General features: G+C 42.7%; 1 protein-coding gene across 1 annotated transcript; it reads left to right on the top strand.

The window, feature by feature from the left end:
- Nucleotides 1-1,115: 1,115 nt before the first annotated feature.
- LOC144587947 (basic phospholipase A2-like) lies at nt 1,116-24,025 on the top strand. Its single transcript, XM_078389689.1, has 5 exons — nt 1,116-1,179; nt 14,681-14,734; nt 18,217-18,361; nt 19,205-19,305; nt 23,619-24,025. The coding sequence occupies exons 2-5, from the start codon at nt 14,695-14,697 to the stop codon at nt 23,759-23,761; spliced, it is 429 nt and encodes a 142-aa protein (XP_078245815.1). The 5' UTR covers nt 1,116-1,179; nt 14,681-14,694; the 3' UTR covers nt 23,762-24,025.
- The last annotated feature ends 3,635 nt before the right edge of the window (nt 24,026-27,660 follow it).

Here is a 27,660-nt window from a genome sequence, read left to right as displayed (position 1 = left end):
GACAGACGTCTCTGTAGCAAGTTTAGAAATGACCCACGAGGCAAAACTCTCATATTTAGGATATTCAGCTGTATTGGCATACATTTTGGAGGTGAATTCCCACCAGTTAACAAGTCATGAGTCATTTTTCTCCCCTGAAGCTGGCTAGCAATGTTGATATAATACAAGGCAAAGTCAGACTAGATTCAGTGTAAATTGGTGGAAGAAACATCAGTCATTTAAGATATGGTCTTAGAGTGGTCCTGAGGGACTAGATAGGCGGGATATAAATAAAATAAATAAATAAATAAATAAATAAATAAATATGCTGATGACCACCTTGGTTCGATGGCCACTCTCAACCGCCCTTTGCCAAGCGGGAGAGAGGCTGACATGGCTTTTTCCTTTGCTAAGGATTCCTCATAAAGGGATTTTCTGGCAGAAAGTCTGAATGAATGAATGAATGAATGAATGAATGAATGAATGATGATGATGATGATGATGATGATGATGATGATGATGATAATACACAAATAGATGTATATCTATTCTGTGGACATGTCTAGGCTTTCTGAAATTTGTCCTTGTGGATTTAAATAAAGGGAAGGGGGAAACTGAAAAGTCCTTTATTAACTGGGTTGTCACTCACTCTTCCGTATAGAATTTCTGGATTTATTCAGAAGAGACGAGGAAAAGCCTTCCAAATGCTTTGCTCATGGGAATAAAGTGCCTCAGGCAATAAGAACAGCTCCACCACAAAAGAGGGGACTTTGTTTGGATCCATTATTTCCACCTCATTGGATCCTAGAATCATGGACTTGAAAGGCTGTCCAACCCCCCACAGACATCCTAGGATAGCCCTCATCATCCCACACACGGTGCTCACCCTTCTCCCGCTCTGTCTTGTTTCTCTGTGTCTGTATGTTTCCCAGAAACATTACTTTTTTGAATGACAAGAAATTCAATTTTTGGGACGCAGCTCCCCGAATCCAGGCTGGGGATTAAAAAAAGAGTTACTTCCCCCAAAAAGTAATTTTCCCAACCTTTTTTGATCCACCCTCCTTTCCTCTTTCTTCATAAGATACAGTATGATTAGTCCACGTTTCCGCCTTACTTCCCTTTCCACCCTCCTTTTAAATGCCTTGAACAAAACATTTTGAATAAACAGAAACTTGCATCTCCCGGAGCAGATTGCTAGAGGTAAGTAAGCCTTCCTTGTTTCAGTTCCTTTTTAAAAAAACAACAACAGAATATATCTTAGCCCATTCCGAGCTGAGAATGTGTGTCAATGACCCAAGACACACACACAGAGGAAGTAACAAATTAATGTTATCTCAAAAAGCTAGCTTTTTCTGTAACCAGAACATAACAGACTTGCAAATTAAATGTACAAATAGCAACTGTAACATCTTTAGCAGTTTTTAAAAATATTTTATTAGTTTTTCACTCTATCTACATTGGTTTCTGCTTGTCAAACATCGTGTTACATGGTTTACTTACAATTATTTGTTTTTTTTACAATTATTTGTTTTTTACATCTCAGTGTCTTCCCACTTGTCCCCCCAAATTCCAGACATCTTTCAAACATTCAAACCATTCATGTACACATTTTAGTATATAATATGAGTACTATCATAATATTACTTTCATAGTATACAATATTCTCAAGATTTTCTAATAACATTCTTAATAAAAATGGTTCCAGATCCATGCCCCAGCTTTATATCCAGTGGTGGGATTCAAATAAATTAACAACCGGTTCTATGTCCTAATGATTGATCGATAAATAAGTAAGTAAGTAAGTAAGTAAGTAAGTAAGTAAGTAAGTAAGTAAGTAAGTAAGTAAGTAAGTAAGTAAGTAAGTAAGTAAGTAAGTAAGTAAGTAAGTAAGTAAGTAAGTAAGTAAGTAAGTAAGTAAGTAAGTAAGTAAGTAAGTAAGTAAGTAAGTAAGTAAGTAAGTAAGTAAGTAAGTAAGTAAGTAAGTAAGTAAGTAAGTAAGTAAGTAAGTAAGTAAGTAAGTAAGTAAGTAAGTAAGTAAGTAAGTAAGTAAGTAAGTAAGTAAGTAAGTAAGTAAGTAAGTAAGTAAGTAAGTAAGTAAGTAAGTAAGTAAGTAAGTAAATAAGTAAATAAGTAAATAAGTAAGTAAGTAAGTAAGTAAGTAAGTAAGTAAGTAAGTAAGTAAGTAAGTAAGTAAGTAAGTAAATAAATAAGTAAGTAAGTAAATAAATAAGTAAGTAAGTAAGTAAATAAATAAGTAAGTAAGTAAGTAAGTAAGTAAATAAATAAGTAAGTAAGTAAATAAGTAAGTAAGTAAGTAAATAAATAAGTAAGTAAGTAAGTAAATAAATAAGTAAGTAAGTAAGTAAATAAATAAGTAAGTAAGTAAGTAAATAAATAAGTAAGTAAGTAAGTAAATAAATAAGTAAGTAAGTAAGTAAATAAATAAGTAAGTAAGTAAGTAAATAAATAAATAAATAAATAAATAAATGCCCAGGACAGTGGGATCTGATGAGGGTTTCTTCCATAGTGGTCTCCCTACTGCCTATTATCACAACTACCTCTCACATGATTAAGACATCTGGATAACTGTACTGTATCTCTTTGGGCATACCACTGCTGTTACCCTCACCATGGGCTTGTGCCAAAAACGCACACACAAACACACACACCTCACAGTGAGTGCTTATGACCAAGTTTGACAGAGAACTGACACATCTTTCCTTTACCTCCAATTTCGCCCTATAGCTCACCAGTAAAAATTACTTCCCTCCCCTTTCCTGCTCCTGAAATGACTGATAGCTCAGTTTGTTGTTAACTGGAGGCCAGCTTTGCACACCTGCAGAAGTTGTTGCTGACAAATCCATTAAAGCTGTTAATCAAATTTCTATTCCAAAGAACTCGACCTCTCCATTTCTCCCCATATCAAAAATCAAGGAACTGTCATACCGTAGTGACGAACCCTGTCACATCTGCTCTGTGGATCTCTGTACTTCTACTGCAACACACAAAGGAATTTGACCAGAAATTTAAAACTTCAGAAGATTCCTGGTGAAAAGAATGTGAACAACTGCTCTTCCAGGTGTAGGGATTTACTTTTATTTTATTTATTTATTTATTTATTTTTTCAATTTCTACCCCGCCCCTCTAGACAACGTCTACTCGGGGCGGCTTACAAACATTACCTTACAAAATATCTACAGGGCCCTTTGGCATTACTGAGCATGCGCGCGCACACACACACACACACAAAATAACTCTTTTTGAAAACCAGAATTAGAATTCTAGCCGCTTTGGGAAGAAGAAGGAGGTGGACTTTGCAACTTACAGACTTTGCGGCAAAAATTGAGACCAGGGGCAACAGACGTTGCTCACCCCTGCTGTACATAGATATTATATTTAAATTATTCAAGAGAATTATGCTTCTCATAAGTTTCCTTAAACTGCTGTTGTGCTACACAAAACTTTAATTTGCTAAAACCCAGTCTGTGTCTAAAATATAGAAAATTAGACACATTTTTCTCCCCATATCTGCACACATGGGAAAATAGTAAAACCGCATAAGAACCTAAGAGGAGCCTTGCTGGATTAGGCCAAGGGCCCATCTCAGTCCAGCATCCTGGATCTCTCAGTGGCCCCATCAGATGCCTCTGGGAGCAAAGAGACAACTAGACGCCTGTCTCCTGATCCCCCTCCCCTGCATCTGGAATTTGAAGGGACCTTCCTTTTAAGCCTGGAGACCTCAGCAACCACTGCCTCAGGGTCAAGCCTGTAGTTATGCAGAGTGTGACAACTACCCCAGGAAATTATTAGTAACTTAGGGTTACTTGTTGTATTTTTACTGACAGGATTGGGGAGAGGTGCTTGCAGGATTTTCTGCTTCACACTACTTCACGAATTGTCTTTGGGTGGCCCTGAATGATTTCACATACCTTCATCAGTACATTATTATCTACTACAGCACTATCTAGTTATGGAAATATACAGATTGAACAAGGAACAAGACAGGGATGTAAAAGCATGTTGACTCAGCAGTAGGCTGCCAGACACTTCCTCCCCCCGCCCCCCACCCCCCAATTCACCAACAATGTGGTTGTCGAAGTTCCTCTGGCTTTTGTTCTCTTAACTGCAGTTTAACATTATCAATGACTTGTTTCCATAAATGTTTACTGGAAGCTACCTCTAGACTGCTCCTATTTCATGCCCCAAAGCTACCACATTTGTAACGAAATTGTAGGCTGATAGTATTAATGATGACAGTGAAGTAGAATTCTCTCCAGAGAAATTTTTCAAGAGAAATCAAATTTTTCACAGAGACAAAATAGGACATGCTTATATGCTTGCAAATAATAACATCCTGCCTTTCACAACAACCCTTAACATTAAGTAATGCAATTCAGAGAGGGACAGACTGGGACTCCAGAGTCCTGCATTCGAATTCCCATTCAGGCGTGGAAACTCACTGAGGGCGTGGAACTGGTAAAACGTAAAGCCACTCCTTAGATATCTCAAATATCTTTAAATATCTCACTTGCCTTGAAAGGCCCATTAGGGTCATCTTGAATGGCACATAACACACATGTAAAGCAAAGATGAACTTGAGAATAACTCTCAAATTCTCTGACCCCTTCTGAAGAAAAAGTTCTTACCACAAAGCAACAGTAACAAAGCTTTTTCTGTAGCACAAGCAAGAGAGGGCTGCCACCCTGGGATTTGGAACTGGTCTCTGAACAACGTCACAATCATTTAATCCCTCCCCATTCCAGGTTCTGCAGAAAAGCTGGAGGCAACAGGAAAAGAGGAAAACCAAATGTGAGATGGATTGACACCATCAGAGAACCCACAGGGTTGAGTTTGCAGCAGCTGTGCAGGGCTGTTGAGGACAGCACAAAGGGGCAATGTTGATAGCATGTAACAACAACAGAAGCTTAAAACAGCTTGCTGACACAAAGAGGACTGTCCCAATTAACAAAATTATGATCATCTTTGCAGACACCCTTGGCCTGATCAGATCGTATGGCAGATACTCTGGACTGCCAAAAAAGATGAGTAAGTGGGTTCTCGATCCAATTAAGCCTAAATTATCTCCAGAGGCAAAAAGAAAAAAACACACAAACAAACAAACAAACCTGAGGCTGTCCTACTTCGGGCACATCATGAGAAGGCAGGCATAGATTGAAAAAGACCATAATATTTGGAAAGGTGGAAGGCAGCAGGAAAAGAGGAAGGCTAAATGCAAGATAGACCTACTCCCTAAGGAAACCACAAGCTTGAGTTTGCAACAGATGGGCAGGGCTGTTGAGGCCAGGCCATGTTGGAGATTGCTCATTCCTGGGGTCACCCTAAGTAGAAATCAAAGGCTTTGTATGGATTCCCTGCATCTAACTGCCAATTCCAAAAAAGTTGAAAGGTTATTCCCTTAATTGGTTGTTGTGAGTTTTTCGGGCTCTTTGGCCATGTTCTGAAGGTTGCTCTTCCCGAAAAACCCACAACAACCATCAGATCCCGGCCATGAAAGCCTTTGCAAATAAATGCCCTTACCAGCTTTTAAATTTTTTAATCATCATCATAATAAAATATAATACCATCCCCTCCTCCTGACCAAGCCTGGTTCCCCATTAGTTTTTCCATAGATCCTAAATACTAGATTTCTGCATACCAATGAAAAAAGTGGCATGTTATGCCCTCCCTCCCTGAAAATCTAAACATAGTGGCCTATATCATAAATGTTCATTTTCCCTTGAAAGGACATCACTGGAGGGAGGCAAATTAACTTCATGTTAAAAAGCATTAACTCATGGTGGCAAAATTTGGTTATGTTTCTTGGGGCACCTGATGAACACAATTAAACTTAAGCATGTGTTAATCACAAATACAGGAATAGTCTGGCATATTAGGACTCTGGAGACCAGGGTTCAAATCCTCACTCAGCCATGGAAATTCACTAGGAGTGGAAATTGTAAAATCACTCTTTAAAAACATATACTTTCTTTGAAAACCTAGTTGCTGTAAGTTAATTTTGCATAACTAATTAATCACCAACAGGCTTCTGACCTTTTTTCTCCAAAGTTCAGGTATTTATTTATTTCAAAAAATAGAAGTATCAAATTTTCTAAACTCAAACACAATAACAATTACATAAATGCTAAAAGGTCCTAAAGGGAATCCTGTTGAAATAATTTTCAAAATATATTTTACATGATAAAATATCATTTCATTTTCCTCCTTCCATTTCTCAAGACTGCATGGCAAACAGCTAAGGCAGGGAAATATTTAATAAAAAGGGGCTTTTTGCTCAGACATAGTCTGCTTTATGTATTATACTTACCTACTTACTTGAATAATCTTAAAAATGAAAGCTTGTGAAAGCCAGTTTGAACAGTCCACTGAAGATGCTGGTCACAGAGACAAATGCAGCATGCATGCTTGAATTAACATGCTCTGTGTGCCCTTTCCTCCTCCTCTTCCTCTCAGTCCCTCCAGCCCCCACCCCCACCCCCCGCCTGAAGGTCTGGATAGTTTCCCTTTGATATGTTGATCTGCTCTGCTTTAACCCTGGCCTGGTGGTAAATCTTACTAGTGTTAAAAAGCTGATAGCTGTCTTCCTGTTTTTGAGTGAACGATCAATGTGTGCCATTTGTCTCCACAAATTGTCAGAGCAACAGCCTCAGTTACGTTTAACTTGGGAAAAAAAACATAGCCCCCCTTCCCCCCCCGCTCCTCGCTGGTCACCTGGCCTTTAGGAAACGGTTCGGCGAACTATTATCAGATTTAGGAAACGGATCGATGGAACCGGTGCGAACCTGCTGGATCCCACCTCTGTTTATATCTAGTTTAATTTACCGAAAATGAAAGCCGACCATATTACATCTTTACCCTGATTAGGGCTCCCTTATTTCAATTTAATTCTCCTTTTAAATATAAAGGATATGCCCCTTTATAATTCCCAAAGTTAAATATATACATGTTTTTCAACCTTAAGGGCCCCCTTCTTATTTTCCATCTTTCTAAGCGAGTCCCTCTCTTATTTCTCTTTTTTCACTTTGTGTTTCTGTCTCTCTAAGCATTCTGCCATCTTTCATGCCCTCTGAAACCATTTTGTGCATCTGATTTATCTCCCCTAGATCTTTATACACTTGGTCTATCTTCAATAGATTTTCCAGGCTTTTTAAAATTAACTTTGCTGATTTTCTCCCCTTGACTTCGCTTAATACTCTCCTCTGATCCAATATTGACGTTGCTTCTCTTAGGTTTTCCCCATTAATTTCCTCCAGCTCCTCTTTTTTTTTTTTGGAAGCATTTATTTTTTTAAATTAATTAATGACGCAAACAGACATACAAAATACACACAAAACACATAATCGGGGAGAAAATTTTCCATATATCCATTTAACATACATTACTGACTGCATGTACCATATTCTCCTACTTAATCTTTGGGCCAAATCCATTTGATATATAATTCTGACTACATAGCCTCCAATAATTAACGTACATAAATTGTCAATATATAAATTTAAACCTGTATTGATCTTATATTCAAGCCACTCTTAATTGCATAAACCAACTGTAGTTCATGAATTGCAGTTCTTAATATCCTCATGTTTCTGGTTTGTCATCAGTACCTTCTAAACAATTGTGGTCAGAATATGTAATCTAATTTAGGCATTACTTGTACTTATCAACCATTTAAGACATTCGGCAAATATTTTCCCCATTTTTGTTATATTCCTTTGCTCCACGTGTAAGCCAGGGATGTAAAATCTCTATAGATTCTTTCATCTGCATATCCTTCTATCCGATATTTATCTCTATGGAACAATTTTAATTTCATCATGAAAGGAGATTAACCATACACACCTCACCACACAGAAGCTCTTGGCCCGCTTAATACATTTCTGAGGGATCCCCACGTTTACAGGTAAGAAAACATTGTATATCTAATCTTGCCTATAAAATCAATATAGTAATTCACTCATATTTAAGCTCTACATATATATCATAAACACCAAAGCATCTATTATTATTGATAAAGTTTATAGCTACATATGTTTATCTACCCTTTAGCTTCCCCTCTGGCCAAATTTGCTCATAGTGTAAATTACTTATATTACTTTCTGTGTGATTATATATATCTCGAAACCCCAAAAAAAACATTTATCATTTAGTCCGCAGGTTACTTCCCCCCCTTCATTTTTACTTCTTAACTCCAGTGTCGTACTTCCAAAATTGATTTATTACTCCTCTTTTGCCAGTTTTAAAATGCCATCTATAAAATTTCCTTAAAGAATTTTCTATGCAATCTATTAATATCCTCTCAATATAATCTGTATCTTGATTTCTGAGCAGAACAGATCTTTTTGACCTCTGACCATAAATTTCTGCCTGTAAATTCACCCCTGTCTTCCCTTTAACGTCATTTCCCATCAGGATAAACGTCATGTGTTTTCCCACCTTCTCTCCACCCCTCCTTTCCTCCTTTTTAAGTGTTCCATTCCGCTTTTTTTTTAGCGAAGTCTCCTTCTGGCTCTCCGGCGGTCGTTGTTCAGTTAGTTCAAAGTAGTCAGTTGTTTCATCTTCCATCTTCTCCTCCTCCTCCGTCTCCATCTTTGACGATGAAGATTGTTCATGTGGTTCCGTGAAAACAGTATGTTTGTTGGCTTTCTCTATCTTAGTGTCCAAGCCAAGAAATATTGCTTTGATATCTATCTCCAGTTCTAAAACTTGAGCTTTGAGCTGTTTGATGAGATTAGACTCAAATTCATGGAGGGAGATTATCATAGCGGCCACCATTTCATAAACTCCGTGAGACGTCACCCTTACATGAGAGTCAGACAACAGCTTTCCCCCTCGCTCCTCGTCCAGGACTGTTTCAGAGTCTTACGGACAGCAGTCTGGTCGTAAAAATGACTACAGCCTTTAATTTATAACCCTCCTTTATGGCTCAGAGTAGGGTTCCATAGAGATAAGCTGTTCATAGTCATTCAGGATTCTCAAACTGCTAATGTATAAAAAGCCGAACCTTAGGAAGGGGGGTTAGGGTGGAAGAAACAAGTTTCACTTTCTCAGTTCTCAATTCTAACCAGTTATGGGGCAGAAAGTAAACCTTCCAAAGTTTGCCAAGCTTTCTTGCCGCTTAGGAGGTCGTCTCAACAATCGAACTTTCCAAAGAGAAACAAAAACATCTGGTTCTGCTATTTGCCATAAAAATATCAGTTCGATTTCAGTCCATGCAGCCAGATCATAAATCTTCCTCCCCTCTCTCCGGACAGCTACATACCAACATGGTGAATTACATGAGTCAGTTGCAATTGAGGAAGAGACTCCTCCGAAAAAACAGATTGCTGTCTGATTTCTCCGGCGTCTTCAGCTCCTCTGCTGCCAGCTTCACTCTCCTATGAAGACTAGCCCCCCGTTTTCTTGGGGGGTCTGCTGACTCGGAATAAAACCCAGGAGTTCTCAGAGCCCTGAGATTCTCCTGTTCTCGCTGCCGGTGACTCCCAGAATCTCCCCTCCAGCTCCTCTTTTGATTGGCATAGATCATCTGGCACACTCTCGTTTCCTTCTTCGTTATTCCCTGTCGCTTGTTAACTATAATTCTTCAGATGTTCATTGAATAATTTTGCCTCTTGGTAGTGGGATCTCACTATTTCTAGTACTGTATTGTTTGAAGGGTAGATTTTGTTTCATCCCAAAATTGTCCTTGTTGTGCCATTCTGTTCCAGCTGCCCAAGAGCTTAGGCCAACTCGCAGTCTAGTTTGATGATTGTATCTGTGTCCCAATTGATCCCTGGCAAATTGATGCCAGCTAAGCAGATATTCCAAGTCTCCAGAGCCAGTTCAAAGAGTCTGCTTTGGCTAAATAGGCCTGAACCAAAATTTAAACCCCCAAGGTGCCAAGGTACAGTGCAATGGTTGTATCCGCGGCCTGATGGCCCTAATTCCCACAGATTTACACCAGCTAATCAAACATAAGCACTTCCAGCTCCTGGGGCAGTTTCAAAAGATCTACTTTGACCAAATAGGCCTGGACCGAGGTTCAAAAGCCCCAAATATCACAGTTCAGTTCAGTGTTTGTATCCATATCCTGGTGGCCTAGTTCCCGTAATTCTGCATGGCCAAAACTGTGATTCAAGTCCCTGGAGGTGGTTCCAAAAAGTTCACTTTGGCCCAATATATTAATTCCCAAGGTACAGTTTAAAAAGATCCACCTTAGGGTTAATTTATCTATGTTCCAGTCAGGCATGAAGAAATAAAAAAGAAATAGAAAAAAGGTTTCCAAGTTTTAAACAACAGTAGAGTGCTCAAGGTCACTGTTCTGGGCATTATGCTAAAAGACTTCAAGTAGTCAAAACATGAGTCCAGACTTATCTAATAATAATTTCTTAAGATTTATAACGCCAAATTATAATATTCTTAAAGTATATTTTGAATGTATTTAAACATCTTTAGTGGTTTTTATGTCACACTTGATGTATGCAAGTGTGTTGTTTTTTTCCAGAGCATTTTAGATACATTTTACAAGGAAGTTTTTTATGTTTTGTGTCATAGAACCATAAAATAATTGAGTGGTAAGGGGCCCCATAAAGCCATCCAGTCCATCCCCCTGCTCAAGCCAGGAATCCCAAATCAAAGCAGATCTGATGGAGGGTTGTCCAATTTCCTCTTGAATGACTCCAGCGTTGGAGCACTTCATCACCTTCCCCTGAGGTCATGGGTTCTGTTGTTGTACCACTCTAACTGTTAAGAAGTTTTTTTGTGATATTCAGCCTAAATCAGGGGGCTAAAGATCAAGCCATGTGAGGAAAGACTGAAAGAATTGGGTATACTGTATTTAGTCTTGAGTGAAGAAGACAGAAGGAAGATTGGATAAAAGGTTCCTATTGACATTTAGTCCAGTCGTATCCGACTCTAGGGCATGGTGCTCATCCCGTTTCCAAGCTGTAGAGCCAGCATTTGTTCAATGACAGTTTCCGTGGTCATGTGGCCAGCACGAATAGACACGGACTGCCGTGACCTTCCCACCAAGGTGGTACCTATTTATCTACTCGCATTTTTACATGCTTTCGAACGGCTAGGTTGGTGGGAGCTGGGACAAGTGAAGGGAGCTCCCTCCGTTGTGTGGATTCGATCTTACGACGGCTGGTCTTCTGACCTTGCAGCACAGAGGCTTCTGCGGTTTAACCCACAGCACCACCATGTCCCTGATGGATAGCACTCTTCAAATACTTGAAAGGGAGTCATCCAGAGGAGGGACAAAATCTGTTCTCAATAATTTCTGAGTGCAGGATGTACAACAATGGGCTCAAGTTACAGGAAGCCAAATTTCTGCTCAATATCTAGAAAAATATCTTAACAGTTAAAGCAGTACAACAACAGAACCCATGACCTCAGGAGGTGGTGAAGCCCTCCAACGCTGGAGGCCTTCAAGAGAAATTTAGACAACCCTCTGTCAGATCTGCCCAGATTTGAATTCCTGCCTTGAGCAAGGGGGTGGGACTTGATGATTCCATTATTCTACTGTTCTCTCTGATTCTCTGACTTCCTTTAACTTGAGTCCATGGTTGTATGTCCTGCCCTCTGGGACGATGGAGAGCAGATCCTGACAATTTCAAGTTATCTGACGAGTGCTTTTCGATCTCCCCCTCTGTTCTGAAGGCTTAACAGGACCAGATATTTCTGCCTTTCCTCTGGGGACTTGGTTTCCAGACCCTTGATCACCCTCTGAACTTGTTCCAGTTTGTCGACATCCTTCTTAAAGTGTGGTGTCCAGAACTGGACCCAGGATGAGGCCTGACCAGCGCCAAACAGAAGGGGAACTCCTCCCCTCTGTCGTCCTCTCTGTAACAGCCAAGGAGTGGAGGAATGGCATAACCATTTGTCGTCAGTAGGTGTAGGATGAAATATGAAAATCCAAGGAGGGGATACATGGCGAAATGTATCAGCCCAGGTTCCTTGTTTTCATGCTATAAGGGCAGCTTTCTCCAACCTAGCACTACCTATGTGTTGGACTACAAAGCCCACTAACCCCAGTCAGTGGCAAGATTATGGGATCCGGGGAAGGCCTGCAAAGTGACCAGTCCAAAATGGGAATTTAAATTCCCCAAAGAGTTTGCTTTGGAAGGAGGCAGCTACAAAACGGGCTCCTCGTCGCCGTCGTTTAGTCGTGTCCCTATGAACCAGAGCACGCCAGGCCCTCCTATCTTCCACTGCCTCCCATAGTTGTGTCAATTTCATGTTGGTTGCTTTGCACCCTCCCTACCGAAATTTGGCTGGCACCCTTGCTGGGCATTTTCAAAAGCTGTCCAGCCATCTCATCCTCTGTCGTCCCCTTCTCCTCTTGCTGTCACACTTTCCTAACATCAAGGTCTTTTCCAAGGAGTCTTCTCTTCTCATGAGATGGCCAAAGGACTGGAGCCTCGGCTTCAGGATCTGTCCTTCCAGTGAGCACTCAGGGTTGATTTCCTTTAGAATTGATAGGTTTGTTCTCCTTGCAGTCCAGGAGACTCTCAAGAGCCTCCTCCAGCACCACAATTCAAAGGCATCATTTCGGCGGTCTGCTTTCTTTATGGTCCAGCTCTCACTTCCATACATCACTACAGGAAAAACCATAGCTTTGACTATGCGGACTTTTGTTAGCAAGGTGATGTCTCTGCTTTTTAAGATGCTGTTTGCCATCGCTTTCCTCCCAAGAAGCAGGCGCCTTCTAATTTCGTGGCTGCTGTCACCATCTGCAGTGGTTGATCATGGAGCCCAAGAAAGTAAAATCTGTCACTGCCTTCATATCTTCCCCTTCTATTTGCCAGGAGGTGAAGGGACCAGTGGCCATGATCTTAGTTTTTTTGATGTTGAGCTTGAGACCGTTTTTGCACTCTCATCTTTCACTCTCATTACAAGGTTCCTTAATTCCTCCTCACTTTCTGCCATCAGAGTAGTATCATCTGCATATTGAGCCTCGTGGCGCAGTGGTTAAAACGCTGTACTGCAGCTAAAACTGTGCTCACGACCTGGGGTTCAAATCCCAGGTAGCCGGCTCAAGGTTGACTCAGCCTTCCATCCTTCCGAGGTTGGTAAAATGAGTACCCAGCTTGCTGGGGAGGGGCAATGTGTAGCCTGTATAATTAAATTGTAAACCGCCCGGAGAGTGCTTGTAGCGCTATGGGGCGGTATATAAGTCCAATAAATAAATAAATAAATAAATAAATAAATATCAGAGGTTGTTGATATTTCTTGCGGCAATCTTAATTCCGGCTTGTGATTCCGCCAGTCCAGCCTTTCACATGATGTATTCTGCATATAAGTTAAATAAGCCGGGGGACAATATACAGCCTTGTTGTACTCCTTTCCCAATTTTGAACCAATAAAACGGGCTACTCGCTGGCAAAAGTGCCCGAGAATTATACACACCTTTGTCACGGCCAGTTCTGTAGTTTTGAAAATTAAAGATTAACATGGTGACAATTTAGGGTGTGACTAAACAGCAAAATTATCTCAGCCTGGATTAGATCAGGTTGTGCTAAACAGGGTTGCTTTGAGATGAGGTACAGTATGTCATTTCGGGGGATCCTTGCATCCATATGCAACAATCAACGACACTGCACTTTTGGCCTTTCTTTCGCTTTAAATGGCGGGTGGGGAGTGGAAGAGAAAGAAAATAAAAAATATTCCCCCAAAATCCTCTCGGCCCTTCCTGCTCCTCTTTGCTTTGCTTCAGCTGCTTAAGCATCTCAGAAAATTGAAAACTTCCTCCTGCTCTCTTATAAAGGGAGGGGAAGGAAGCTTTCAAATTTTATTTCCAAGTGGTATATTTCACTAGCACTGACTTACAAAGAGTTCTTTTAGATCTTTGCTTCCTCTCTTTCTCTCTCTCCCTGGGAGGAACAGGAGGAAGCTTTCGATTTGTCATGACCACAAAGCACCTTAGGCAAAAGGGGAGCTTAAGCCATGCACTTTTTTTCGATCCCAGCGACCAAACACACTGGAACCCAACCAAAATAGGGTGATCCTAATCAGATGAAGAAAACACAATCCCCTGGCAGAGAACCAAAAAAGGGGCAGGCAGGCATGGGTCAGGAACAGGCTGGTTTAGCAATGGCACATATACAACACATGGTTATGGAGAAAAGGGCCAAACCAGCCCGCCCCGGAATGGGCAAAACTGTGGAGACAAATCTCCACCTAGCTGCACCTTTAGATTCAATAAAAGGCATTAAACTTGAACATTTTCTGATAAGAGTGCTCTGAAAACCCTATAATTGTCCTTTTACCATTTATATTGCCTTTCAAATCACCTTCTTTTACTCCCTTTCCCCCAAACCACCTTGCCATATGCTATTTCCTGGCTCAGGTTTCAACAAAATTTGATTTTGGCAAGGAATTATATATATCAATCCTATATAACCAAATTTATATGGCCACAATCAATCCTATAACCAAATTAAATAAATAGATTACCACTGTGGCTGCTATTAAAATAAGATGTTATATGGTGCTTCATTTTACTACTGCGTAATATTCCATTATCTTAATTTTGCTTAGTTATATTTTGCATCTGATCTTGAAGTGGGCATCATTTTTCTTGATTTGTTTGTAAGACAGGTTCATTTCGTGATTCCACATGATGAATTACTCCCAATAGCATGTAGGCTGGCTGATATATATAATAGTACTTGGATATTCCCTTCTCTTTTTTTTAACCACACAGATTCTTATCAGGAAATGAAGATCCATTGGGGACTGATGGTGCTGCTCATTTATGGTGAGTGGAATTAAAAAGAAAAATTAAAGAAGGACAAACCAATGATGGATGAATTAGTAGGCTACTAGATGGCCTACTTGGGAACAAAGAAACAAGATTGTGGTTACTGCTACTAGGGATGAAATGTTTTTATTTGCTAGAATACAAATATCAAAATTCTCCATTCTGGGAGTTCTACCTGCCTTATAAGGCACTTTGCAAACTCCTCAATGTGATAAAAAAGACCTAAATCTTAAGGTTTTGAGGCTTAGCTGGGCCTAGCTCCCCCTAGCTTTCTGTTCAAAGAGAAATCTCCCAGCTAGCACTGGGGCAGGAACAGGAAGTTTGGAGGCAGCTAGGCCTAGCTAAAGGGACAAGGTGGCGCTGTGGGCTAAACCGCAGAAGCCTGTGCTGCAGGGTCAGAAGACCAGCAGTCGTAAGATCAAATCCATGTGATGGAGTGAGCGCCCATCACTTGTCCCAGCTCCCACCAACCTAGCGGTTTGAAAGCATGCAAATGCAAGTAGATCAATAGGGACCACCTTGGTGGGAAGGTAACAGTGTTCCATGTCTAAGTCGCACTGGCCATGTGACCATGGAAGATTGTCTTCAGACAAAACACTGGCTCTATGGCTTGGAAACAGGGATAAGCCCCGCCCCCTAGAGTCGAACACGACTGGACAAAAATTGTCAAGGGGAACCTTTACCTTTACCAGGCCTAGCTAAACCTCAAAGCTTCCTGGTTTAGGCCTTTTCCCCCTGTGAGCCACATTCAAGTCTTTACAAGGTGTCTGTAAGATATTGTAGAACTCCCACATTGGAGGATTTACAAGGGCTGCAATCCAGGAAGTAACAGGGAGAGGTTGGGCTGCAGGGCAGGGGGTGGGGGAGAGGGAGGGGTGGGGTGAGATACAAAAGCCGGACATTTTGAAGTTTTTTAGTCTTGCCTGCCGGACGGAGGACATGCTCCTGAAAAGTAGGACATGTCCTCCTTTTGCTGGACGTCTGGCAACCCTGCCCTCGCTGGGCATTTTCAAAAGCCAGCTGAAAACTTGGCTATTCAAGCAGGCCTTCCCTTCAGTCAATTAAGTCATTCTTATTTCTTATTTCTCTTCTTTTGATTCTTGCCATCTTGGGACTGTTTGGTTTAAATTAATTGTTAAAATTGTAAATTTACGATATTATATTTTATATCGTTTCATTTTTACCTATGTAAAACAGTGTGTATTTTAAATTGTTTTTATTTTGTATGTTGTGAGCCGCCCAGAGTAGACTATGTCTAGATGGGTGGCATATAAATCCAATAAATAAATAAATAAATAAATAAATAAATAAATAAATAAATAAATAAATAAATACCGTATTTTTCGCTCCATAAGACGCACCTTTCCATAAGAGGCACCCATTTTTAGGAGAAGAAAACAGGAAAATATAATCTGTTTTCTTCGCTCCATAAGACGCACAGACTTTCCACCTCCCTGTTTTGTGGGGAAAAAGTGTTTCTTATGGTGCAAAAAATACGGTAAATAAATAAAAAGTATAAAGCCCTAAATACTTTAGGGCATCGATACCTGGCAGAATGTCTACTCCCACAAAAATCTACCCGTATCACCCGAGTGAGTCAGGAGGTGAGGCTGAGCAGTCTGATGCTGAGAGAGGCCCGGAAGGAAAAAACAAGAAACTGGGCCTTTTCTGTGGTAGCTCCATGCCTCTGGAATAACCTTCCTTTGGAGATTCATGTGGCCCCTTCACTGGGCAGCTTTAAAAACCAACTGAAAACTTGGATGTTTACACAGGCCTTCGCTCCAGTTACTACTTGATTTCTTTTTTCTTTTTCTTTTTATATTTTTCCTTTTTTCCCTTTTTCCCTTTTTTCTTCTTGGATAATTCATTTACTAATGTTTAAAATTTTTGCTATATTGTAATTTTGTTATATTGTTGTTCTATATGTTGGAAGTCGCCTAGAGTGGTCGTTCAACTAGATAGGTGGGGTATAAATGCAATAGATAGATAGATAGACAGACAGACAGACAGACAGACAGACAGACAGATAGGTATTTGTAGTCCAGAAAGCCCCAAACCCAGCTTTCATCAGAGGTGTGTGGATCATCTTGTGTGTGTGTGTGTGTGTGTGTGTGTGTGTGTGTGTGTGTGTGTGTGTGTGTGTGAGAGAGAGAGAGAGAGAGAGAGAGAGAGAGAGAGAGAGAGAGACTATAAATAGCCTTAGGATTAATTTTTAAAAGGGCATAAACATTTTTCCATTCTGGGAGAAGCTTGAAGTGTTGACAGACAACTGTTTCCCTTTTCCAAGAAGGAAAACAATGGAAGAAAAGGTGGGGAAAAGTGATGGGGTTGCAAACCCATTATCATAATATCTGGAACAGTTTGGACAGATGCTTCCTCCCCTCACTATACCTCCCCCAAAGCAAAAAGGGCTGTGTCGCATCAGAAAAGTTTCTTTTGGTTTGTAACTGAGTTCACCTGTGCTCATCTAGTCAGCTGACAAGACACACTGTGGTTGAAACCCTTTTTTGCAAATAGTGTAGGATCATTGTCTCAGAGGAACTTATAGAGGAGTTGACTCACCAAATCCTTGTTAATTCTATGGGCCTACTCACAATGTGACTTGCTACACTAAGTAACAGGATTTCGTTTGAAGTTTGTATTTTATCTGTTGCGTTACAATCCCAAGTCCCCCCCCCCAAAGAAATGCTGATGTTTAATTTGACTTATAAAAATCACAATACAGTAGGATCTCCATATCCAGGGGGGACTGGTTCCAAGCACAACCCCGCAGATGCTGAAAACCACAGGTAACAGTGAACACTACACTAGCATGGTAAAAGAAAAAATCCCAAAATATGTATTTCCAGAAATGGCCACTAGTGGGAGCCAGAGACCCTGCTATCAATTCTTGAACAAGAATACTGTACATAGCATTGTTTCTGGCCCCCACTAGTGGTCAGTTCTGGTAACTACATTGTGAAAATACATATTTTTAGTGTTTTTAATAATTTTGATATTTTTCAGACTGTATGAAATGTATGTTGTATTCGCGAAGGCTTTCATGGCTGGGATCCAATAGTTGTTGTGGGTTTTTCGGGCTCTTTGGCCGTGTTCTGAACACGGCCAGAGAGCCCAAAAAACCCACAATAACCACAGGACATGTATGTTCCCTGCAATTAACATATTTTCTCTCCACAGAAATCCATACCTAGGCAAGCAAACTTGCCTGAATGAGTTTTATGTTTAGCACCAAATGACCAATCACAGAACAAAGCACTGCTATATGCAAGATATGGAAAGTTCATGCTATGACAAAGAGATAGCTTTCCATACTTGAAGGAGGACCCCTTGTACATACATGCTCTTGTCTAGGATGGTCCTCGGCTGCTTTTGAGAAAACTCGGCAGGCCTTGCAAGTGTCCCTGTAATTTATAGATTTTTAACAATGACCTTCAAAGCTCTGCTAATATTCTCACCACCCTGCAACTTTTTCATAGGTGTTTTGAAAGCTGACGGGAGCCTTTTGGAATTTGGACACATGATCCGAAAACTCACTGGGAAAACAGCGTTCCCGTACTACACCAGTTACGGCTGTTACTGTGGCCTGGGTGGAAAAGGACAGCCACGGGATGCCACCGACAGGTAACTCAGTGCTGGCTGAACATTGTACTTCTCGAAGGCTTCGAACAGTTACATTTTTGGATGACAGTCTGTAGTTTGGTACTTAAGAATTCTCTGCTGTGGTTCTCTCTCTGTCTCTCTCAGGGGTCCAGCAGACGGTGAAGGTGGGATCAGACAGGTATAATGGTGCAGTTTAGCCCAGACCACACACTCAGACTGCCACCTTCACCTTCACCAGAGAGCATCAAGCTGTGCTTACACCATTGCAGGACTGGCTTCCCATTTAAAATGCCTTCCCTGGAGAACCACGACCATTATAACTGCTTGGCATTTCATGCCCTATGAAATCCTCGGATCTGTACACTGGAGAGGGGCTCTGAATCCTCTGCTAGAGTGCTCTGGCAAAGCATCGCAGTAGGATCCCCCTATTCGTTCCAAGTCCCCCGTGGATACTGACAAACATGGATAACAGTGAATGTTATTTTAATAACAAACGCAATACACCGCATAGCCTCTGTCTCCCTCTAGTGGCAGGTTCTGGTAACTATTTTTAGAAATATAGATTTCTAGGTGTTTTATTTTTCTTTAATATTTTTAGACTATGGATAAGGGAGACAGGAGACACTGATCCCACGGATACAGGGATCCTACTATATTTTCCTGGAAATGTCGTGTATACGAGCCTGTGACTCAGGCTGGAAACAAAATATTGGGGGGCTTGTTCTCTTTCATGGTTCTATACAGCCTTGTCTGACCTTCTGGCCGATGGGTAGCTAACTTGTAAAAAGGGGGTGTGTGTGTCGTAAACATTAACCTCCGGGCTCGGAGACCAGTTTTGTTTCAACTCTCCTGTCATCCTAACAGCTGCTGTTTCGCCCACGACTGCTGTTACGGAAAGCTGAAAGACTGCCACACGAAAACAGAGAGATACAATTACACCATTGAAGGTGGAAATGTCACATGTGGTGAGTTGCCTGAGAGACCCGGGTTCAAGTCCAGCCTCACATGGCCAGCCATACCATTAAGGAAAACAAAGGCCTGCCAAGACTTTGGACTAACAATCAGCCTGAAGAAAAGACAAGTCATGGGCCAGGGCATGGACTCACCTCCCTCTATTATCATCTCCAGGCAAGAACTGGAGGTTGTTCATGACTTTGTGTTGTTGTTGTTTAGTTGTTTAGTCATATCCGACTCTTCGTGACCCCATGGACCAGAGCACACCAGGCCATCCTGTCCTCCACTGCCTCCAGGAGTTGTGTCAAATTCATGTTGGTAGATTCAATGACCCTGTCCATCCATCTCGTCCTCTGTCGTCCCCTTCTCCTCTTGCTGTCACACTTTCCTAACATCACCATCTTTTCCAGGGAGTGTTCTCTTCTCATGAGATGGCCAAAATATTGGAGCCTCAGCTTCAGGATCTGTCCTTCCAGTGAACACTCAGGGTTGATTTCCTTTAGAACAGATAGGTTTGTTCTACTTGCAGTCCAGGGGACTCTCAAGAGTCTCCTCCAGCACCACAATTCAAAAGCATCAATTCTTCGGTGGTCAGCCTTCCTTATGGTCCAGCTCTCACTTCCGTACATCACTACAGGAAAAACCATAGCTTTGACTATGCGGACTTTGGTCGGCAAGGTGATGTCTCTGCTTTTTAAGATGCTGTCTAGGTTTGCCATCGCTTTCCTCCCCAGAAGCAGGCGTCTTTTAATTTCGTGGCTGCTGTCTCCATCTGCAGTGATCATGGAGCCCAAGAAAGTAAAATCTGTCACTGCCTCCATATCTTCCCCTTCTATTTCCTAGGAGGTGATGGGACCAGTGTCCATGATCTTAGTTTTTTTGATATTGAGCTTGAGTCTGTTTTTTGCACTCTCCTGTTTCACCCTCATTAAGTGGTTCTTTAATTCCTCACTTTCTGCCATCCAAAGGATATAATCTGCATATCGGAGGTTGTTGATATTTCTTGCGGCAATCTTAATTCCGGTTTGGGATTCCTCCAGTCCAGCCTTTCACATGCTGCATTCTGCATATATGTTAAATAAGCAGGGGGACAATATACAGCCTTGTCGTATTCCTTTCCTGTCCCACATATTGATTTCTCAGGAGGTAGTGCAATTGTACGGAAGTTGGAGCATTCTTTGGCACTGCCCTTCTTTGGTATTGGGATGTAGACTCATCTTTTCCAGTCCTCTGGCCACGGTTGAGTTTTCCACACTTGCTGGCATATCGAAAATGCACCATTTTTTAAGATTTTAAATAGTTCAACTGGGATGCCATCACCTTCACTGGCCTTGTTGTTAGACAAACTTTCTGAGGCCCACTTGACTTCACTCTCCAGGATGGCTGGCTCAAGGTCAGCAGCTACACTATCTGGGTTGTCCGGGATATCCAAATCTTTCTGGTATAGTTCCTCTGTGTATTCTTGCCACCACTTCTTGATGTCTTCTGCTTCTGTGAGGTCCCTACCATTTTTGTCCTTTATCATGTTCATCTTTGCACAAAAAGTTCCTTTAATATCTCCGATTTTCCTGAACAGATCTCTGGTTTTTCCTTTTCTATTATTTTCCTCTATTTCTTCGCATTGTTCATTTAGGAGGGCCCTTTTGTGTCTCCTTGCTATTCTTTGGAAGTCTGCATTCAATTTTCTGTAACTTTCCCTATCTCCCTTGCATTTTGTTTCCCTTCTCTTCTCTGCTATTCCTAAGGCCTCGTTGGGCAGCCACTTTGCTTTCTTGCATTTCCTTTCCTTTGGGATGGTTTTTATTGCTGCCTCCTGCACAATGTTATGAGCCTCTCTCCAAAGTTCTTCATCCACTCTGTCCACCAAATCTAGTTCCTTAAATCTGTTCTTCACTTCCACTGTGTATTCATAAGGGATTTGGTTTAGATTATGCCTGACTAGCCCAGTGGTTTTTCCTACTCTCTTCAGTTTAAGCTTGAATTTTACTATGTGAAGCTGATGATCAGAGCCACAATCAGCTCCAGGTCTTGTTTTTGTTGACTGTATAGAGCTTCTCCATCTTTGGCTGCAGAGAATATAATCAATCTGATAACGACATTCCCATCTGGTGATTTCCATGTGTAGAGTCGCCTCTTGTGTTGTTGGAAAAGAGTGTTTGTGACTACCAGCTTGTTCTCTTGACAAAACTCTATTAGCCTTTGCCCTGCTTCGTTCTGAACTCTAAGGCCAAACTTCCCTGTTGTTCCTTTTATCTCTCGACTCCCTGCTTTAGCATTCCAATCCCCTAGAATGAGAAGAACATCTTTCTTTGGTGTCAGTTCTAGAAGATGTTGCAAATCTTCATAAAATTATTCAATTTCAGTCTCCTCAGCAATGGTGGTTGGTGCATAAATCTGGATTATTGTGATGTTGAAAGGTCTGCCTTGGATTCGTATTGACCTCATTCTATCATTTTTGATATTGTATCCCATTATAGCTTTTCCCGCTCTTTTGTTGACTGTGAGGGCTACTCCATTCCTTCTACGGGCTTTTTGCCCAAAATAGTAGATATGATACTCATCTGAATTGAATTCGCCCATTCCCATCCATTTTAGTTCACTGAGTTCCAGGATGTCAATGTTTATTCTTGCCATCCCCTGTTTGACCACATCCAGCTTACCAAGCTTCATAGATCTTACATTCCAGGTTCCTATGCAGTATTTTTCTTTGTAACATTGGACTTTCCTTTCACTTCCAGGCACATCCACAGCTGAGTGTCCTTTCAGCTTTGGCCCAACCACTTCATTAGCTCTGGAGCTACTTGTACTTGTCGTCCGCTCTTCCTCGGTAGCATGTTGGACGCCTTCCGACCTGAGGGTCCCATCTTTCAGTGTCATATCTTTTAGCCTTTTGTTTCTGGTCATGAGGCTTTCTTGGCAAAGATACTGGAGTGGCATTGCCAATTTCCTACTCCAGGTGGATTATATTTAGTTGGAACTTTCCACTATGATCTGTCCCTTGGCTGAACAATCTCTGATGTTCAGCTGGATAAATGCACTGGCAAAGCAGCTACCATGTTCTCAAGACTCACAAAGAGAGTATGGCTCAATAAAGCTGACGGCATAGACCAAGATCCAGGTCTATAGAGCCTGTGTCCTGATCACACTCCTGCACTGCAGCGAGTCCTGGACCCTTTGTGCACGGCAGGAGAGGAAGCTGAACATCTTCCATGTGCGTTGCTTCCGACGCATTTTTGGTATCACCGGGCAGGACAAAGTTCCAACTAGAGTAGTCCTAGAATGAGCTGGAATTTTTAGCATGTATACATTATTGAAACAGTGATGTCTATGTTGGCTTGGGCACGTCGTGAGAATGGCTGATGGTCGGATTCCAAAGGATCTCCTGTACGGAGAATGAGTGCAGGGAAATTTCCCCAGAGGGAGACCACAGCTGTGATACAAGGACATATGCAAGCGGGATCTGAAGGCCTTAGGAATGGACCTCAACAGATGAGAAACCCTGATATCCGAGCGTTCAGCCTAGAGGCAGGCGGTGCAGCATGGCCTCCCCCATTTTGAAGAGACCCTTGTCCAGCAGGCCGAAGCCCAGAGGCCATCCCGAAACCAGCCAAATCAGGGAGCTGGACAGGGGGGCAGATTGGATTTATTTTCAGTGTGGAAAGGATGGTCACTCTCGAATTGGCCTTCTCAGCCACACTAGACACTGTTCCAAGTCCTCCATACAGAGCACGTTACCATAGTGTCTCAAGACTGAAGGATGCCTAACAAACAGCCTGAGAGACCCCGGTTCAAGTCCTGCCTCACATGGCCAGCCATACCGTTAAGGAAAACAAAGCAGATGCTGCAGTCAAAAGCTTTCTAGGGAGGGAGGGGGGCAGTCGGAACAGGTAGCAAATCCTTTCATTTCTCGGGGAAGAAATGAATGAGGTTGGTCTGGCCAAGTCCGGGGTGGTGGTGGTGGTGTTCCTTTCGGGTTTTACCCTCTAGTGGACAGTTCTAGTAACTTAATTGTTAGAAACAGATATATTTTCAGGATTTTTCTTTTAATATTTTAAATGTTTTCAGGCAGTGGATAAGTGAATCAGAGGATAGTGATCGCGTGGATACAGGTGTCCTACTGCAAAAAGGCATGCACCCCCCCCCCAAAAAAAACACAAAATGAAAGAAACATGAAATGTTTCACTGTGTACATCCGTCGACCCCTCTCAGCGGAATAATCCTAAGATTGCTATCCACAAAGGGGAAGAACCAGAGATGCTGAGTTTAGCATCTTGAATGAGGGTCAGAGATTAAAGTGTCTTCTGTGGGTTTTTTTTTCTCCTAGGAAATGGGAGCCAGTGTGAGACCCAGATTTGTGAATGTGACAAGACAGCTGCCGTCTGCTTCCGAGACAATCTGGACTCGTACAACAAAAAATACATCTTTTACCCCGACACCCACTGCACAGAAAAAACTATGCCATGCTGAGTACTGTTTGGCAAAGTTACTCTTTTGAAGTGTCATTTCCAGAACTCCTATATGCTCAGCCACAGAGTGTTGGCCATGTTGTGATGCTCTGCTTATCAAACTTTAACTCCCCATCAATCCAGCCATCAGACACCAAAGATCACAGATGGTCTGAGTGCAGATCCTTGAGTGGTGAAGGTGCCCTCAGAGTTTGATATTTTATCCTCTGGCTGAGACCCGTTGCCATGTTTTTAACGAAAATAAACATGTATGTATTCAGATAAACAGGTTGCAGCTTTACACAGCTTTGTCTTCCACCTCCAGATCTTACTAGGCATTTGTGCCTTTTCACTATATTTGGGAAAAAATATACAGCAAATTTCTTATTTTAGTCTGGAATAGGACTACCAGCAACCTTTCTCAGTGAGCACCAGGGGATTTCTTGGATGGCATGTAAATATTAAAAACATTATTTATGATATCTCACAGAACTTGAAAGTAAGCAATTCCAAATGACCTAGTTACTTAACTAGTTACTTTTCAAAAAGTTCCTTTATGAAGACTGTGTAGTTATTTTTAAAAGTTACTTTGTAATGGAAGAAGCTCCTGATCGTCTAAGCTCAGAGTTACTTTGTTGTGGCAGAATATTGAATTCTGCTTAAATTCCTTTAGCTGCATAGCAGAAGTGCAGGGATTCACAGAGCAGAATTAGGTTCAACTTCCCGAGAACAGTCCACCCCTTTTTCTCCTTAACTGGCACTTATAGTCTCAATAACTCAATCTAAGGTATTTGAAGCAGAGAAAATGAAAAACACTTTCTTTACTTACCGTTCTGAAGAGATGAAACAGCAATGTAACAACACATGACTGCTGCCAACGACAGGCTGCAACAGACTCACTGACTTCCAAGAGACAACGGAGAGGGGAAAAGAGAGTCAGAGCAGAGAGGCGGGGCTCTCTTTGAAATCAGAGGCAGGAGGGAAACCAATTGGCCAGTGCTGGACAGATTGATAGTCACCCCAGTCCAGAAAGGTCCCTCCCACTAAAGGCAACAAGCGAGGTTGCAAAAACCTCCAGCAGTTATTGCCCTCCTCCCAGACTGAGCTCCAGCAGCATCGAGCCCTTGGGATTACTAGGACGGCAGGAAATCCAGTTATGATGATGGCGATCATCATCCAATCAATCCAGGTTTAGAATTCTAAATCTAGAATTTTCAAAGGGTGAAGCCCTCAGAAGTGGTTTGCCAGACCTTACCTATGGGGCTGCTCTTCCTTCTGGGGCCCTTCCTTCTGGGGCTGCTCTGGGATCACGGGGCTGCTTTCTGTGGCTGTCCAGGTAGAAGAACACCAAATCCCATCACTCCTGCATGTTCCAGGTCCTCTTGGCTGCCCCTTTTCCTGGTAGGCTCTGTGGGATTTGAACTCTGGGCCTCGGAGACGCCAATCCACTGGGCTAGGAGAGCTGTAGCAATTTTGGGCCACAGCGATTCCAGGTTACAGCAGCCTTCGCGGGGTTTTCGAGGCATGCCGGGCTCAGAGTTCTTCTTTCTGGTCTCTCTGGGACCATGAAATCTACACCAGGCCACACGTGCTGCCATTTCTGGGAAATTGGAGTCTCAGCCCGTGGTTCTGCCTCAAGGAACTCCAACCCACTGAGCTGGAGGCCAGGGTTCAAACCAGCCATGGAAGGTAGACTGCAACCACCTCTGTACCTCGGGAGTTACCAAGCACATCCGGCAAAGGCTAGTGTCCTGTCTTCCCAAAGGAACAAGAGAACAATCAGAAGTGGTTGATTACCCTTCCCTTCCTCTAGGGGGCATCCTGGGATGGTGCAGCTGGCCCAAGGCTCCCTGGGCTGGCTCTTCTCCCAGGAGGCCCACGGTGGGGGAACCGAACTCCCAACCTGGAGACCAAATCCACTGAGCAATCCAGCTAGCAAGGCCACTCAACCAGATCAAACCGTCTCCAAACTTTCGTGTGTCCACTTCTTCAGGCCATACAGAGATATTTTGTGGAGAAGGCAGAAAAACGTTATAAATGAAAAGCCCAAACATTCGTGGCCGGTGATTGTGTCAAGTCTGCTTCTGAGAGGCGAGTTCAAATTCTAATTGCAAATGACCTTTGGGGCAGGACGTGGTCTTAAGCTTCACCCTGGTAGAGTTTAGCTTGAATTTTCCAAGCAACCAAAAGGGAATTCTCTCCTCCTTTTCCACAGCTCCCTGTTCTGGAGCTGGAGTCCCGAGGAACTGGAGTCCCGAAGGCAGTTTGTGTCGTTCTGCCAACTCCTGCGACGTTGCTGGAACCAGTTGTATTGGCTCTTGCCTTTCCATTGGACTATTTCAGCAATGTGGAGAGGGTGGAATCTGCTGCTTCGGTAACAGCCTATCCTCCATACTACTTTTTATTTATTTTATTTATTTATTTTATTTATATCCCGCCTATCTAGTCGGTTAAGACCACTCTAGGCGGCTTACAGTAAAACATACAGCAATATATATAAAACCAATTTTACATAAAGAAAATACTTTCAACAAGGTAGGACAAAGAGTAGGGAGAGGAGAGGAAGGGGAGGTCAGGAATTGATTGAGGGGAAGGCCTGCCGGAACATCACTGTTTTTAGTTGCTTTTTTAAAATACCCAGCGAGGGAGCCGCGCGAATATCAGGAGGTAGATTATTCCAGAAGTGAGGAGCCACCGCCGAGAAGGCCCGATTTCTTGTCTTTTCCTTCCGGGCCTCCCTTGGCATTAGGCTCCTCAGTCTCACCTCCTGGCTCACGCGAGTGACCCAGGTAGATCTTGGTGGGAGTAGGCATTCCGCCAAGTATCGAGGCCCTAAACAGTTTAGGGCTTTATACGTAAGCATCAACACTTTGAAGTCGATGCGGAAGCGGATGGGCAGCCAATTCAATGCGGCCAGAGTGGGTGAGATGTGTTGGTATTGTTTTACACCACTGAGAAGTCTGGCCGCCGCATTCTGCACCACCTGAAGTTTCCGCAGCAGCCTCAAAGGTAGCCCCACGTAGAGCGCATTACAGTGGTCTAATCTTGAGATTACAAGCGCATGTACTAAGGTAGTGAGCGCCCCCACATCGAGATAGGGCCACAGTTGGGCTATCCGCCTAAGGTGAAAAAAGGCGGTATGGACCACAGACACCACCTGAGATTCCATAGTGAGCGCCAGATCCAGATGGATCCCCAAGCTGCGGACCCCATCCCTGGCGGGCAGAGTCACCCCCCCAAAAGAGAGAGAGCTTCCCAAATCCCCGACTGTGGGGGCGCCCACCCTCAGTACCTCCGTCTTGTCCGGTTTCAGCCTCAGCCCATTCTCCTGCATCCATTCCAGTACGGCCTCCAGGCAGCGCCGAAGGGACAGAACGGCATCTCTTGCGGTTGGCGAAAAGGAGATGTAGAGCTGGGTGTCATCAGCGTACTGATGACACCAGGCTCCATACCCCCTGATGACCCCACCCAGCAGCCTCATGTAGAGATGTTAAATAGCATTGGGGAGATAATCGACCCCTGTGGAACCCCAGAATTGAGGCTCCACAGGGCCAAGACACTCTCCCCAAGCTGCACTCTCTGGGGACAGTCCTCCAAGAAGGAACGGAGCCAGGCCAATGCCAGGCCAATGCCAGGCCACTTACTGTATTCCCAACTTGGAGAGCCTCAACAGGAGGATACCGTGGTCAATGGTATCAAAGGCCGCTGAGATGTCGAGGAGGACCAGCAGAGACAGTTTGCCCCTGTTGCCTCCCTCAGTAGGACATCGCACACGGCAACCAATGCCGTTTCTGTACCATGGCGTGGCCTGAAGCCCGACTGAAAGAAGGAACGGAGCCAGGCCAGTGCAAGGCCACTGATTCCCAACTCGGAGAGCCTCCCCAGGAGGATACTGTGGTCAATGGTATCAAAGGCCGCTGA

The sequence above is a fragment of the Pogona vitticeps genome, chromosome 3 (genome assembly GCF_051106095.1).
Source record: "Pogona vitticeps strain Pit_001003342236 chromosome 3, PviZW2.1, whole genome shotgun sequence".
Lineage (NCBI taxonomy): Eukaryota > Metazoa > Chordata > Lepidosauria > Squamata > Agamidae > Pogona > Pogona vitticeps.
Note: the sequence above shows the minus strand (reverse complement) of the source record. Positions and strands in the feature narration are given on the sequence as shown.